Source organism: Tasmannia lanceolata, unplaced genomic scaffold, assembly GCF_043159265.1.
Source record: "Tasmannia lanceolata isolate RefF3 unplaced genomic scaffold, GAP_Taslan_0.1 ptg000007l, whole genome shotgun sequence".
Taxonomy (NCBI): Eukaryota; Viridiplantae; Streptophyta; class Magnoliopsida; order Canellales; family Winteraceae; genus Tasmannia; species Tasmannia lanceolata.
In genome coordinates this window covers 14,252,892-14,269,718 of record NW_027518684.1, presented here as the reverse complement: position 1 = coordinate 14,269,718, position 16,827 = coordinate 14,252,892, and the positions used below count along the sequence as shown (strand labels likewise).

The window sequence follows — 16,827 nt, the reverse complement described above, 5'->3', positions numbered from 1 at the left end:
GGTATAGAAGGAGAGAAATGCGCGGGTGTTTGAGGGAATGTCCAAGGCTCCTCATTATCTTTATGTGCGGATAATTGCTTTGGTTATTAATTGTACGAGATGCCATCCATCTTTCCGGTTTGTCTCAGCGTTTGATTTTTGGGAAGGATGGGGGGTGGTGTGCCTGAGTAGTGAGTGGGCTAATAAAGTTATGTAGAGATGGGAACCACCGCCTCAAGGAGTGTTAAAAATAAACTTCGATGGTGCTTGCTTTGGGAATCCTGGTCCAGCCGGGGTGGGAGGTTTATGTTGTGATGATGCCGGCAAGGTTCTTTGGTCTTTTTGGGGCCCTTTAGGTGTGACTGACGCTATGAAGGCGGAAGTCCAAGCGGCTTTCAATGGCATAAAAAAGGTGAGTAGGGACCGTCTGAAGAGTGTAATTGTTGAAGGGGATTCGTTTAATGTTATCCGGTGGCTGAGGGGTGGGGCGGCTCTATGTTGGAGGTTTTTGGATCTTTTTGACGAAATGGAAAATATATTGGCAGAATCAGATATTGAGTTGATTCATGTTAGAATGTCTGCTAACGAGAAGGCGGACGCTTTTGCTAGAAGAGGGGTGGTATGCATCTCGATGAATTGGTTTGATCAATTTCCTATTTGATGGCCTAGTCATTTTGTAATTAGTTTTTATTTTTTATTTTTTGTTCTGTATCTTTGGGTATTCCCTTTCGGGTGTCCCTTCTGTTTCTTTTATAAAATTTGTCATTTCAAAAAAAAAAAAAAGTGCCAAAAATAAAGCAACCACATATCATATAGAACAAAATGATCAATAAATAGAGAAGGGGAACAACATAAGATAATATGAATTCAACAACATGAAGGGGAGCAGAGACAATTAACAATAATAATCTAAAGAAACATCAATCAAAGATGATAGAAAACATTAGCAAAAGAAACATGCACAGAGGGTTCAATTCTATAATAGAAAACTTAGGGTCGGGCCGGGTCAGGGTAACCCAAGGCATTAACCCAGAACCCGACCCGACCCTGAGTCAGGGCCTAAAAATTGAACCCTGACCTGCCCTCAGGTTGGAAAATCCAGCCCAGACCCTGTTCGGGCCCAGGGCGGGTCAGGGCTGACCGTGCCAAACTTGCACCCCTAGTGAGAAGAGTCTATTTATATAATGTAAAAGACTCTATTTGGGGAGTTTTGCCTTTTGTCTTTCAAACTTAAATCCAAATCCAAATTTATGCAAGTAGTTCTGCTTTTTGTTCCTTAAAAAAAAAAAAGTCTTACCGTTCAAAAAAAAAAAAAAAGTAGTTCTGCCTTTTTTCTGTGGTTTTCTCTTTCAGAAAGCACTATATCTTACTCTCCCTATTATCTATTATTCAGGTACGTGCTTCGTTTTGTTTTGGATTTGGATTTACGTTTGAAACTTCGTGGTTGTTATGCTTTTTGTGTTGAACCGGTTTATTTAAGCATAAAGAATAAAATATTAAATTCCCTCTTTTTATATAGACTATTGTTCACTAGCAATGTTTTTTCCATATTGGAAACTGATTGGTGTAAGTCAATGTGATCTGAATCCACCTTCATCCTCTAGTTTTCAAGTAACCTCAGCCATTGTATAAAACCTCCACTAATCAATGATTGACTTGCTAGGGCGACTTGGTTTTACGTTGCAGAGGTCTTGTCCTAGTCGGATCTTTGCTTTATAATAGTAGCCCACCCTCGATATAAAACACACCATGTGCCCTATGAATATATAAGGAGACTACTACTCTACCAGTTGACTACTTATTACACTACTAGAAAACCGTGGTGCATTCAAACAACCCTCATCTATCTCTCTCTCTATCTCTCTATCTCCCTAGGTTTCGCTTCTGACATCGATTTCAGCGGTCCGTTCTGTTTGAATGAATGACAAGAAAAACAAACCAGTTCTCGCTGAGGAACACTACTTGAAGAGGAAGAAGTGAACTAGAACTATTTCTTGCAGCTGAACCACTTCTTGTCCATTTTTCCTTTTTTTTTTTTTTTGGGTTGTTAAGGGCTCTCTCATTTTGATAATGGAACACGTGGGATTTGTATCACTCCTCTTTTTTTTAATGATGGTACCTAACTTCATTTCATGGTTTTAAATTTCGGCCGAAATCCAAATTTCGGATTTCGCCCTTTACCAAATTTCGGACTGAGATTTTGGAATTTCGGTCCGAAATTTCGAGAAAATGTCATTTTTTTAAGAAAAAAAAGAAAAAGAATTGTTACAAAATTTCAGAATTTCGGTCTGAAATACCAAATTTCGGCCGCCAAAATTTCGGATTTCGGTAGGGTCCAAAATTGGTACCGAAACCGAAATTTAAAACCTTGCTTCATTTTCACAACCAAAAACCCCAACACTTTCACTCCACTTTAATATCACTTCACTTCTAGCCACATCACTCCACTCCACTTTCCAAGGGATTTCATCCCCTTCTATACAACCAGACAAACCAAACTGTACTTGTGGACAAAAATAGTAGTAAATTTTCGGTTTTCTTAGAAGGGTGGGAGGGATCACACACAACTCTAATAAAAAAAAACTCTTTTTTAAAGGTTTTTTACTTGTAGAGTTAAAACTTAAAAGGGTGCTACCTCAGCAAACAAAGGACTGACAAGTAGAGTAGCGGGTAAGTAGTCTTCTGGGGTTTTGGCTTTTATACAACCTGAGTAGCGGGTAAGTAATCTTGTTGGATTTTGGTTCTTTTTTGCAACTAAACATGCATGGCCTCCGACTTTATTCATGGACTATTAGTAAAATCCTCCATACTAAGTAGTCATGGGTTTTTGGCTTCTATGCAACTTAGAGTATCAGGTAAGTAGTCTTTCTGGGATTTTGGTTCTTTTTTGGAACTAAACGTACATGACCTCCGACTTTATTCATGAACTATTAGTAAAATCCTCTATATTATACAACTAAATAGGCCCTAATTGATTTTTTGGGCACACCCTATCTATGTGAGGGCCCATCAGATGAATGGTTTGCATCACCGAAACAATGTGGGCCCCACTGTATTTTAAGCCGACGGAGTAGCCAAGTTAGCTACCCGCACGTGTAGCTACACTTTTCTCAAATTAATAATTACTAGTCTTTAAAAAAGAAAGCTGAAGAAAAGGAAAAGTCATTAAGTTCTACAAATCAGAGGAAGGTTGTAAGTGATTTCTTGCTGGAAAAAGAAGGCAACACCACGCCATCCCACTTTTTTTTATTCTTATTGCTCATGTCTCTTTTGGAAGAAGCAATAATCAAATAAAAAAAAATTAAGATATAAAATATCAAGATCCGCCTTTTGTTTTTAATACTTTTTTAAGTGTTTAATTTTCTCTTTGAATTTGATCAACGGGCGATGACAATTCTGTCACCATCTGATTAATTAAGCATAAAAATTAGCGTTCAGACTACTTTCGAAAGAAATTCTGTGCAGAACGGACAAACTTGTCCAAAACTATACACGGATTAGACCCAATTGTTCCAACGGGCCCCTCCACAATCCTAATTAATTTTTTTTAAGTGCACATATCAAGTTTATACAAGTCAATACTGGATCCGACCATGCCCGATCATGGCACACATGGGTGAGCATATATGACCACGATGTCGAAGACGTTCTTCTTGACTGTTTCTCTCTTCCCTAGCTGTTGTGTCAAGAGAGAAAATGCCTCTCTCACACCCTTGACTGTGTTTGATGTGGATTTATATATAGGTTTTCTAAGAAAACTAAAAGCAACACTTGCTATTTCGGCTTACCACGGAAAAAGTAACTAACAACATGGGAAATAAGACACTCACAGGTTGGCTAAATCGGGGGGATTGAGGGACCCAGTTTACTCCGGGCCCTCTTTCCCTGTTGATGTGAATTTGTAATTTCATTTTTATGCTCTGATTATAGTTATCTTTCTTAACTTGGGGTTTAATATACTCCAAGACTACTCATCTTAGATTCCTGCAATTATAGGGGATGGCTATCTGATGCAATCCCGGAAGAGATTGCAACGAAACTGCAGGATGGGAAGCGAATCAAAGTCGGATGAGGATGGAAATACTTCGGCAAATCTAGTAAAATATTAGATTTACCCAAATATATTCCAAAAATCAAACAAACAATGAAGTGAACCACGATCAATATGTGCTTAGATCCTTAGTAGAACATTAAGAGATCAAGCCAAATAAAATAGAAAAGTTCTCAAAGAACCCAAAAGCCTAAAGGCAAATTTCATTCAATAATCGAAGTCCATTGCAATGCTTACGTAACATATATTTATAATAAAAGAAACCCTAAAAGCTAATTTAATACCCAAGCAACTAATCATAGCCGTTCATCTAAAATAACATAGATTGAACCTAAAATCTTGACTAAAACTTACCTAAAATAGTAATCCCGTAATCTTGGGCTCTTTAGATAGATAATAAAAAAAACCTAATGCTCTGTTCTCTCGTCGGGAAAGAAAAGGAAAGGGAAGTGAAGGGAAGTAAACTGATGTGGCAGAAAGGAAAGTGAAGGAAAAGAAACATGACAGAAACCTGTCAGATGAGCGTTTCGTTGCACAGAAACCTGACAGAAACCTCACAGAAACTAACAGAAATATGTGTTTCGTTGCAGGAAAACTCAATAGAAACCTATTAAATAGAAACTGTGACAAACTGATATGCAGAATGATGCCAACATAGAATCTAGTCTAAAATAAGTGGGCCTAACCCTCTGAAGTCAATCAAAATAAGAAAACCATGACAAATAGAAGTTGAACAATAACAATGCTAATCAAATTGTCACAAATATAGAGCTGCCAAGATATAAATCAGGCAACCAACATAGACTTGACAAAAAATTGTCACAAATATAGAGTTGCCAAGAAGAAGCAGACCGTAATATCGCATAACAAAAAGACCAAGCCAAGCCCTTAGATCTATAAGTCCAAGCCAACTAACAAAAATAGTACATAAACATGTTCACAAAAAAAAAACAGACAAGCCAACCAAAAAAAAGATCATGTCCAAATGAAGTCCAAATCCAGAACCATCCAACAACCACATGTTTATGTACGTCCACATCCACATCCACATCCACAATCACTCAGAATTCAAGGTTTTCCATCTTCCTCCACATGTAGCGCTCCCTCCTTTCTACTGTGTACTTCATAAAAGCACGAACCTCCGTAGGGTTACGGTTGAGGTACTCATAAGCCCTCTCCAGGATGTCCTCCTCGAATCCTTGTAACCCAAACACGGCATCATGAAGCTCGTCATTGTCAAAAGGTTCCTTCGATAGATCCTTGATTGCATCTGCAACCTTCTCCAAAGTTGAAGTAAACCCTTCCATCAAATTCATATATTTTGCTGCACTACGCTTCGTCCCCCTCTGACCTTCATCGCTTCTTGCAAAATCTCTAACCGGAGATGAAGTTCTAGGCCCAGGTCCCCTACTGCTCTCACCAACCATAGGAGACTCTGGAATTGTTACAGTCTCAGGGGTATCGCCAATCCCCAAGTCATCTATATGTTGAGCTGAACTCTGCACCTCCTGACTAGGGGCAACGTCAACACATGTTTCTCTGTAAAATATTTCTTATGTTCAGGGTGAACCTACAAGAAATTCAGAAAAATAGTTATAAATATTACGAGCCAGAGTAATTAACAAATGAAACAAAGATGTCACTTTGTACTCACAGCGACCCAAGCATTGTAGACATCTTCCGTCACTTCGATCTTCTTATTGACATCATCCCAGCCAAATCCGTTGGTGTTTATTATAGTGTTGACGGCCACAAATTTCTTTTTTAGGGTCTTGACTCGATTTTTTATATGCTCTTTCGTCATATCTTTCCCATATCGACTATTCATTGCTCTGCTTGCCGCCGTGTATGCGACATCTTTAAAGCCATTGGGTATCTTGTGCCCTTCCGATACTTGTTCCAATAACGCATCCACCAACACCTTATCCATCTCAGTATTCCAGTAATGGTTCCTACCCACACGACTTGCAGTCATCCTATATGAATTGAAACAATAACAAGAAACTCATGAGACCATACAATAACGAGAAACTCATGAGACCATACATAAAACTCATGAGACCATACAATAACGAAAAATTCATGAGACCATACATAAAACTCATGAGACCATACAATACGAGTTTATTGTTTTTTTTTAAAACAAGCTACAAACAAGCCATAAACAATAAAAAAAAAGGCGATACATAAATCAACGTTGAAAGTCATTCCACATATTTGTGGTCAATTCATTTCTAATCCTAATCCCCTCTCGTGCATCATCAGCCCTACTAAGTGGAACATATGGGACAGGCTCTTCTTCCTCAGGCGGGACCACTGCTCGTAACTCTAGATCTACGCCATCAAGAAGATCATCATCTGCCATCTCCCTCCGAATGAAATTGTGGACACAACAACAAGCTAGAACAATATCAATCTGTTTTTCGTATGGGTACATCAGTTCCTCGTTTAAAATTCTAAAGCGCTTCTTGAGGGCGCCAAATGCACGTTCCACTACATTCCGGAGCGATGAATGTCTGTGATTAAAAAGTTCCTCTGGCGTTCGTGGTCTTCGACCCCTGATTTCATTTAAATGATACGCTATGCCTTGGTACGGTGTTATAGAACTACGAAGTAAAGGATAGCCACCATCGTCGAGATAAAACTTCCCTACGATGAAGAAATTATTGTCTCAGTATCGCCATTGTCTATTCATAACCGACATAATAAGTAGAAGGAAAGGTAAAGGATACCTGGAAGGCAAGGAAGCCCATTAGGTCGTGATGTTGCATTTCCTAATATCCTTGAGTCGGATGCCGATCCTTCCCACCCAGCCAAAATGTAATTGAACTTTAAATCGAAGTCACAAACTGCCAACACATTTTGAGAAGGATAACATTTTCGATTAATAAACCGAGGCTTATATTCGGCTTACACTTTAGCAAGAATATGAGTTCCGTCTATTGCACCAATGCAATCCTAGTATAGAAAGGTTAAAATATATCAGTCAGTATCTTGAAATAAGGCTAGAATCTTAGTATTTGAGGTTACCTTGAAATAAGGCCATAATCTTGGATTAGTGCGAATGACTGCTGGTATCTCACTCGTCGGAGGTTTTATAAACTCGGATTTCAAGCTTAGAATAGTTTTCAAGACCTTGTTGAAATAACGAGAAACCGTGGAATCTGATCGTTGTGTGAAGGCTCTAATTGACCGGTTCCGTTGATTGTGAGATACAATATGTAAGAACATTGCAACCTGCTCGTCAATGTTACAATGTATTGTATCTTGAAGTTCGCCGGTGCTTCTAAGCAGTCGAACAAATCGTCCGAAGCACCTGACATTCATCCTAAGTAAGTGCTTGCAATGTTCATCTGACGTCACGGTACGCGTAATAAATTCCCGATCTGTGAAGTAGTTGTTTTCGTTTGGAGCTCGTCGTAGGTATTCGTCGTAATACTGTTGGAAGAATACGAGTGCAGTGGTTGCTGCGCTCACTATTGTCGCAACAGCACTCACAATCAACTTTGCCCTATTTGTGGGGCGACCATCCTCGGTTCTAAGTCTCCTATCGTCCATCTAACAATAAGTGGATAGTACTCAAAAACAAATCATGAGTTAACAATAACAATTAAAACGTGAACAGTCAAAACCCAATTAAAACATGAATCATGAGTTAACAATTATGTGGTTTAACACAACAAAAAACAGTACACAACAGAAGAGTGCTATAACATAAAGAAAATAAATGCCATAACACTCTATAATACCCTATGTACTTAAGTCTTTTTTCTGTATCATTCACCTATCTCCACTCTCTTCTGCTAAACTTTCTAGGGCTGACTACCTAACCCTCCATAACACTGATTAAAAAATCCAACTCGTGAAGCCCATTAAAACTGATTTCATAACATGGCAATTCCGAGCAACCCTAGATTTATTACCTTGAATCAAAGATTATAAAAAAAAGAAATCAAGACTATAAAAAGGAAATTAAGAACAAACCTCAGGAAGGTTAGGAAGAAGGAAATTGACAGTAGGATGATTACCTGCAAAAGAAGAAAAAGAACATGACTAACAAGAAAAAATCATATTTGTGGAACCCTAAATCCACCAAAAATAAAAAATAGATCAGGTGTTGAAATTGATAAAACCAATTGAGTATCAAATGACTCAATCAAGTATCAAATAGACAGAGTCACAGAGACTTGCATCAAACGGTTTTAAAACTTGGAAAAAAAACACCCACAAAATACTCAAGCTAATATGCTAAGCTAAAATACATGGAGAGTTTAGTCCAAGATACAATGAAAAAAAAAAAACCTCCAACTAATTTGCTGAGCTAGAAATACATGGAGAGATCTGTTTGGAATTTTCATTTTAAAAATCAGCGAAAAATACTTTAAAAATGCAGGGCACAAAAGTAACTAAAAAATAAATGTGTAAATCAACAGCAAATGTATTCCTTCAAAGATCTAAAGCTCATATAGAGCTTTTTTGAACCAAAGATATGTGGATCTACAGAGGAGAAACAAAAATCCGAAACCCTAACCCAGTAATAGAATACCAAAATAGAATGGGAAAAAAACAAAAAATGAAACCCTAACCCAGTAAATCCAAATCCCTACCCAAACCCCTTATCTGAAACCCCATAAATCCAGCAAAAAAAAAAATCAGACAGATAGAGATAGAGATAGAGATAGAGAGAGAGAGAGAGAGAGAGAGAGAGAGAGAGAGAGGGAGACTTACCTGAAGGTGATAGTCGTCGACAATGGAGGTCTTGCGAGGGAGAGAGAGAGAGAGTCGTCGAGAATGGAGGTCTTGAGAGAGAGTCTGAGCGAGAAAAGAGAGAGAGAGAGTGTCGATCGTCGGGTGAAAGTCTCGGAAAGAGGGGCTTTCCGATGTATGAGGTAGGAAAAGGGCTTTCCGTGAAATCGCGGAAACTCCTTTTCCACGTAATTTTTAATAATTTCCACGTCAGGGAAAAAAGTTTCCGTAGAAACTAAAAGAACACGCTTTTTACGGTTTTCCACGGAAACAAATCGGACTTTCCGCAGAAAAGAGGGGGAAGGAAACTTAAAAGAACACAGCATAATGAATGGGGTTGGGGAACAACCCCGTTATGACTTGGTCATGTAGTCCGTAACTCTTTGTCCCCACCATCTCAACCAGACACGTGACCAATGCTAGCTGTCTAATTAGTGTAGCCTTCAAATGAATGATTAACCTATTCATGCAAATAATAAAATTAATAATAATTAAAGTGATATGTTGCCCAACAGGGACATGTATTCGATGGTGAGTATCATCCAGGTATTGTGAGTTTCGCTCCATTACACATCTCTACTTGCAGATATCCAATTCACTTCCCTACACAGCAGTGAATTGTTCTTTTAAAAATTGTGGATAACCAGCAAAAGATAGGTATCTGGAATCCTCATTCTCAAATCCAGTGTGCGACCAAATGAGTAAGGAACCCGTTAATTAACTTTCATTCTCGAATTATTCTTATCCGTGAACCAAACTGGCATAAACTCTTCCCTTATTAGAGTTTTTATATGTTGTGAGCCGGGGCCAGTATTTTTCAAAAAGTACTGACTACCGTAGGATGATCCAAACCGTATATTAGATGGGCAACAACGTAAATAGGTTGTGCCCCAAAAATCATTTCCATAGGATGATCTCAGCCCTCCAATCTATAGTTGTTTCCATAGCACTCAGTTCCTCTATAGATCGGAGGGTTACGATTATCCTATGGAAATGAGTTTTGGGGCACAACCTATTTCCGTTATGGCCCATCAAATGGACGGTTTGGATCATCCTATGGTAGTACAGTACCTTTTTGAAAAACAATGGACCATATGGGCTTACACCGTATAAAATCTCCTCTTATGAAGCTCTTAAGTTAACCAAGAGAAATTAAATAGCCTAATCCTTTGAAAGGCCAAAGAAAGGGAGATGATTTCTTCGCCCCGCTATAGGATTATGCGCCCCAATGTTAACGTGAATTGTGGGCCGACTTTAACGCTTTTTGACGTCAAATCAGGGTGTATAATCCTAAACTGGGGTGAAAAAATCATCGACCGAAAAAAATGGTATTATAATGACGCTCTGCATGCGTTGGGGTGACGTAAACTTCCACTAGGCCGCTTTGCTGGATTAATAAAAAAGAAAGAAAAAGAAAGACGTAAGGCGTGACAACGCCTCGAAGTCTGACTTGGATTAGCATCGGTCAACAACCTCCCCACGTTACTCAGTTTCAGAAGTCCAGAGGAGAAAGAGCAGAGAGAGAGAGAGAGAGAGAAAGAGTCAAAAGTAGTACGGACGAGTACAAGAAGCCCTCCTATTTTGACTATTCCACTGTCCCCTTGTCTTTCCTACACTTGTTTCTAGAGATACTTAACACCCACTTTTTCAGGTTGCACGTGATCAGGTCTTTGATCTGGCCGGAGATTACATGTCCGGCTTATCTCCGGGCAACACCGTCCGATCCTGATCGGAAGAGACTAACCCCTTGATCAATCAAGTAGGGTTTATCTTATGGGGGGTTGTATCATGATGGCCTACAATATCAATGGTGTCAATTATAGATGCTTGTCATCAAGTGTATCCACAAATTAATCGTCACCATTGATTCCAATGTAATTGTCCATCTCTATACACTCTTTTTCATACCAATTGTAATTGTTCATGCAGCTCTATAGATTCTCTCTCTTTTATTCCCCAGAGTGTAGAATGTTAATAAGGTTTTGAGAGTGAAAGCTTCGATATAGATGAATATTTTTGTGAATTTGGTTAGCATAAAAAGAAACCAGACTCGGCCCGCATCGGATTACCTCAGAATGCAATCAGACTTGGACTTGAGCCTGTAACCCAGTTGGAAAATCCTAAGACCCTATTTGCTTTGGATTTTGAGAACTGATTGGGATTCCAAAGTTGATTATTGAACTCAAGTCTACGTTTATTCTTCAGTCCAATAATCAGTTTTGAATTCACAATCCATTCTCAAATTCCCAAACAAACCGGCTTAAGCAAGGCAACCACAAGGTTCTATGTTCAAGCCAGCGTACTTATAAATGGGAAAAAAGTAAGCAGACACTACAAAAGGACACTATGTCTGCTTATTTATATGATTGCGAAAACACTGTAACACACTCTGAATACGATGTCTTTTTTTCCGAGCTTAAAATCTCTATGATCAAGCCAGTATAATTTCTGTCTATGTGATTCCCTGCATGTCCTCTCAAATGAAATAGACATCACCAAAAAATTGTCTTAAATGATCAAAATTGGTTGCCGTCAGAATTTGGCATGTCTATGTTTGGATGCCAAAATAGCATTAGACGCCCTCAGATGTCTCTCATGTAATAATTGTTCATCGCTGAAGTGGATTCCTTATCCCTATATTGGTAATGACACCCCTTGCTTATTCTCCCACTCTTTGAGTATATGCTGCGCAACCAAACACCACTATACTATTTTTTTTCTCTCTCCAGACAAATCAAAATACTTGTCCCCTCCCTTTCGACTTCTTATTCCACTAAAACAAAATATTTCCTCATCCCTTTTGACTTATTATTCCACCACTCTCCGGGCCACCTTCCGCAACCAAACATACCCAAAATTCTTGGTTTAATTCCGCCGGATCTCTCATTCCGACTAAGTATCGGCGGAATCACTGGAAACGGAATAAAATACCTACTCTAATTCCCAATTCCAACAATCCAAACCATCCTAAGCCGGGCCTTAAAATTTGCCACTTTCAACAGAGCAATTGTAAGTTTAGTCATTTTATAACAAAACTAAGAATATTCTTATCATGAAAAAATGGTTTACCAGGCGGTAAACTAGTGTCGAAATAAGCACCTCGATTGGATGCCAGAATTATTTTGGTTCTTGGGACTTTTGTGGAACAAAAAACTTCCTGGGAGATTAGTGGGAAAAAAAACTCCCTGGAAGTATCCCGGTAAAATAAAAATCCCATTTTTGGTTGACCCATTTTTGGTTGACCGGACTATGGTGGGAAAAAAAAATCCCGGTAAAATAAAAATCCCCGGCTTTGTTTGGTTGCTTGAACTGTTGGGAAGAAAAAAAGTTCTTATTTTGGTTCCTCGGATTTCGTGCGGGATTATTTTGGTTCCTAGGAATTGTTTTTCCAACTTTGGGTTTCGTGAGGGGTTATTTTGGTTTGTGGGATTCTTTTTTGCCCACTATATAACTAGCAACCAAACGTGGGTTTCCTGCGAAATTCCACAAAAGTCCCAAGAACCAAAGAAAATTCTGAGATCCAAACGGCTCTCCCATTTTAGACACACTTTAATTGCACGATACAGATGAACGGTCCTGATCATAAAATCATACCTCTCTAAAAAAAAGCAAAATGCTTTAAAAACGAGTTATGATAGAAGAGGTTAAAAAAGCACACATATGTACATTGTGGATGGAAGACCGTATGAGACTAAATCCCCCCAAATTCAACTACACCGATATTACAAAGATTACCCTTAAAAAAGAAACAAACATTACAACAACCTCAAAATTAGTCCCCCCCCCCCTCAATGAACCAAATAAAACGAAACAGAATTTCTTACATCACTCGCCACGATTCCAGAGTCGGAAAACTCGGAAACGACTCAAAATCTAAACCGGTTCCTTCCGAAAAACCGGCCGGTTCATACGCGAACTGGGCCTGCTGAGGATGATGAACCGGACCCACCACCTGGTGGTGGTGGTCCAATAAAAACGCTGACGTGTCAAGCGTAGGTAGCCTGTTAACAACTCGCTGAGGCTCCGGTTTCAAAACCGGAGATGCAACCGTCGCGTGTGGGTTACTGAATCGGATGCCGGTCACCTGTTGAACCATCTGACGGAAATTTGAAGGATCGGCGGTTATGAAGGTGGTTGGAGATCGCTTTGAAGCGCGAGATTTTCGTTTAGAGATTTTTCCTGAGGTAGGTATCGGGTTTTGGTTGTTTCGGGAGGGTTTCGGTGCTGTTTCGGGATCGGATCCGGAGGAGGGTGTGGGTGTGGGTTCGGGTTTGATTGGGTAGAGGAAAGAGGAGATGGTGTCGGAATCTTTGGAGAGGGATTTTTGGAGAGCTTTTGTGAGAACGTCGGTGTCACGTGCGAAGGCATCGGTGATCCACGTGTCGGTGAATGAGGGACGGAATGTCCAGGCTTCTAGACTCGCCAAGTTCTCGGATGACGTCATTTTCTCTTCTTTTTTTCGAGAGTGAGAAAATACCGAAACAGAGAGGATTCAGAGACAATTTCTTCTTCTTTTTCGTTTTTAAAGTAAAACAGAAAAGTTAGTCCATTTTTCTCTGAATTATTTCTCTTGAGATTTTGAGACGAACAGAAGTGAAATTCGAAGAGTTTCGTTTTCGTAATAGAAAATTACGAGTAGCGAGATGAAAAGAGATGAGGAATTAAACCTCTTGAAATTTTTCAGCAAAAGAAAAAATGGATCAGATTCCACAGAACAAGAGAATGAACCGTGATCTGATGAAATTTAGGAGAAAACAAAAAAAAAAAACACTATTTTAAGTGAAAAACTCCGATCCCTTAAAAAACAAACGATTTTATAGTGAACTCTTCGGCTTTCCTCCACAAATTATACACCAAAAGATGGAAATCGGCTTAAACAGAGCATGCTACTGTTATCAGGAGCTTCCAGAAGAGGTTTGAAGATCTAGAAAAAGAGGAGCTGTATTCACAGATTTTAGCACAATCAGAAGAAGGGTTTTAACGCAATCAGAAGGACAGACTTGTTTTAACAAGAGAGAGAGAGAGAGAGAGAGAGAGAGAGAGGGAGGGGGGAATTAGAAATGAGAAGTGTTTTGAGAGATCTAACTCATTAAATAGGGCGGTGGTCGAAAGCGCGTTTCTCGGTACACGTGTCGCTTTTCCGTCCTAATTAACCGCGGTTAGGGATTGTAGGGTTAGTGGGGTTGAGTTGTGCTAGCTGGAGGGTTCTTAGGGTTAGGGTTTAAGATTAAAGAAAGCGACACGAGAGAGAGAGAGCGAGGGTCAAGGCGCGTCATCGTCAGGGTGGACGCGTAAAGCTCACATTCCCCGAAAATTTCGATTTTGGCATCTTCCTTCCGTCGATCCGCGCCTCTTTTTTTTAAAATTTTAATTATTATTAATAAATTCTCAAATAATCTATCCGAATTAGACCCTGTGGTTTAATTTAATTACAAGACTACCTGCTTGTCACACTGTACGGCCTTCGTCATTGTATCGTCGGCTCTGTTCACTTCTTTTCTAGCTGCAGGAAAAGAATCTGACGTGGAAAACTAGAAAATAAACTGTAAGAAAATTCCGTTGTTCACTTGGCCGAAACAAAGTATGCAGGCAAAGTGGTTTTCTCAGGAAAGTGATTTTCTCATCTTCTGGTGAGAAAATTTAGAGGGAAAGTGTAAGAAAGTTGGTTTTCCACGTCATTATTTATATTTTCCACCTGTGTAATTCTGCTTTCCAGAGAAAATGAATGAACGGCGGAAAATGTCAAATCATGTCCAATCACGAGAAAAATTGGCTTACTTTTTTCTCCTTTCCATTCTCAAGAAGGCAAGTGGACAGAGCCGTTGGGAAAACTACTTTCTTCGGGTTCGGAAAAAGAAAAACAGGAGAGATACAAAATAGGAGTGCCGAAAATGAGTGACAAGTTCTTGAAAAAGTAAAGGGGGCCCATCTATTCGAAAGATCTAATCCATTCATATGTTGTTCCCTCTGCCCCAAAAAAAATCTTATCCATCTGATAATCTCAACCCTTCAAATTGTAGATGAGTTTTTGTAAGGTTTTTCGCAAGTAGGTGCAAGAATTTTCAAAAGATATGCTGGGGCCCACATCTCTCTTTAATTAAAACCACTCATTTGTGCGGCCCAACTTAGATAAGCTGTGCCCTAAATTGATTTTAACATTTCCATCTACAGAACGACGACGACACATTACAGAAACCTATACAGATTGGTGGGTTAGGATCATCCTATGAAAATCATTTTCATTGCACATACAATCTAAGTCGGGGCCTAACAAATTAATGGTTTGGGTAATTGAGCAGTGCGGGGTCTCACTCTATTTTTAAAATAATACTTGCACTTCATGGGAACACCATATAAAAACTTAAAAGTAAACACAAAAGCATATATGTAGAAGTCTGTATAGTAAAACTATAAAAATTCAACCTAAACTTTTTGACTTAAGAGGATTGAATACTATTTCCATTTCATGTCTAATGTCTGATTTATCAACTCAACACATTTCGAATTTTATAATAGAAGTCCATGCGAGGTCGACAAGTTCTTATTTTCCTTGATTTTAATCTATTTAATCATTAAGAAGAGTATGAAAAGATAATGACAAAAAATAAATAAAAATCTCAAAGGCTTTTATAGAATAAAAGGTAGTCATTTAATATGTTTTTAAGAAAAATATGTTAAGGAAATCCTTCAAAATAGACTCCAAGTTTTGCTCACTATGGTCAATATAACAATATTCATAGTTGGGTCAAACTGATTGGAGTCTTGGCTATCCACTTGGTGGGACCCATCTTTGTCCCTCAAATAAGTTTTGAGTATCCTAATCAACCCACCAGCTGCTTAAATCTAATTAAACACAATTTTGAGTCCGATAATCAATCTTGAACTCAAAATCATTTTCAAAATCCAAAACAAACAGGGCCTCAACGCAATTTGAGGGGCGATAGCCGATTTTTGTACTCCAAATTAGTTCTTAAAATTCAAAATGAAGAGGGCCTCAACTATGAGAGTGAGAATATCGAATGAACACAATTTGGAGGGCGAAAGCTGATTTTTGGACTTCAAATTCGAAATTTAAAACCTTGCCTATAATCACCCGATTAATGTTCCCTGCGCCTTTTGTTTGTCTTTTCCTAAAAATGATTTGTAGTTAGTGGTTGGATTTACGGTTCCGATAAGTAGTAGATGAGACCGGAAAGTGTTTGTTAGAAAGGAGAGTAACAGCCACCGTCTTCGCTAGAATGGATAAGGGTAGTTACGTAGATCTCTAGTGGAAGCCGTGGTATTTTAGTAATCTTAGGTCGGTGAAGAATATGCTCCGCTTCCAGCGCGCCAGCAATGATGTCATCAAACTACGTAACAGTGATGTAAAGGTGACGTATCGCCCATCGGATAAGAAAGAGGGATAAAATCGCCACCGAAAGTACCTTGTTTATTCCGCACAGACTTACTAAACAAGACATCTTGACTCGCCCTGACTCAGTGACTCGCCCTCTCTCTCAACTCCGACTCGGCTTACTTCGTCTTGACGCGGCTTAACCTGTAATTAGAGCTATGGGGCCCCGTTTTGGATGAGCTACTATCATGACCGTCCAATATCATCGTGTGGATGCTATTTTATTAAAGTAGCTCGCCCAGCTGAATAGGTATATGATCATCTGAGCTGCGAAATACATCCAAGGGAAATTTCTGCTTGATATTTCCACTTCTTTTCTTTGTGGCAATTAGGGCTTCTACTAGTTGTAGTGATCATTAGTGGGGTTTTGTATGCAATGCTAGCTCCATCATTAGAGCAATATTACAGACCATGCAAACATAACACAACGGCCAATATCATAAAGATGGGTCCAATTGTACTCACCCTAATGATGCATCTTCTTTGTTCTTTTTTACTTAGCTTTAATCATTGGGTTCTTATTACATTAACACCCCACCCCACACTTACAAACTAGATTTAAATGTAGCATTGTATAGAGGAACTCACAAGCTATGAGAAACTAACAACACAGATCGACCAATCCTAACCGTCCAAGTAGGGGGCTTACAAGTTATAT

The 16,827-nt window shown here is 39.0% G+C and overlaps 3 protein-coding genes across 3 annotated transcripts; all 3 read right to left on the bottom strand.

Annotated features, from left to right (window-relative positions):
• Nucleotides 1–5,091: 5,091 nt before the first annotated feature.
• On the bottom strand, nt 5,092–6,005 carry LOC143880609 (uncharacterized). Its single transcript, XM_077383596.1, has 2 exons — nt 5,674–6,005; nt 5,092–5,569 (listed from the first exon to the last, which is right to left on the bottom strand). Exons 1-2 carry the CDS (start codon nt 6,003–6,005, stop codon nt 5,092–5,094), a joined length of 810 nt encoding a protein of 269 aa, XP_077239711.1.
• A 216-nt stretch (nt 6,006–6,221) lies between these two features.
• On the bottom strand, nt 6,222–7,588 carry LOC143880608 (uncharacterized). The gene is made up of 3 exons (XM_077383595.1): nt 7,061–7,588; nt 6,763–6,859; nt 6,222–6,679 (listed from the first exon to the last, which is right to left on the bottom strand). Exons 1-3 carry the CDS (start codon nt 7,586–7,588, stop codon nt 6,222–6,224), a joined length of 1,083 nt encoding a protein of 360 aa, XP_077239710.1.
• A 4,785-nt stretch (nt 7,589–12,373) lies between these two features.
• On the bottom strand, nt 12,374–13,575 carry LOC143882018 (calmodulin-binding protein 25-like). The gene has a single exon (XM_077385395.1). The coding sequence runs from the start codon at nt 13,218–13,220 to the stop codon at nt 12,597–12,599; it is 624 nt and encodes a 207-aa protein (XP_077241510.1). The 5' UTR covers nt 13,221–13,575; the 3' UTR covers nt 12,374–12,596.
• Nucleotides 13,576–16,827: the final 3,252 nt, after the last annotated feature.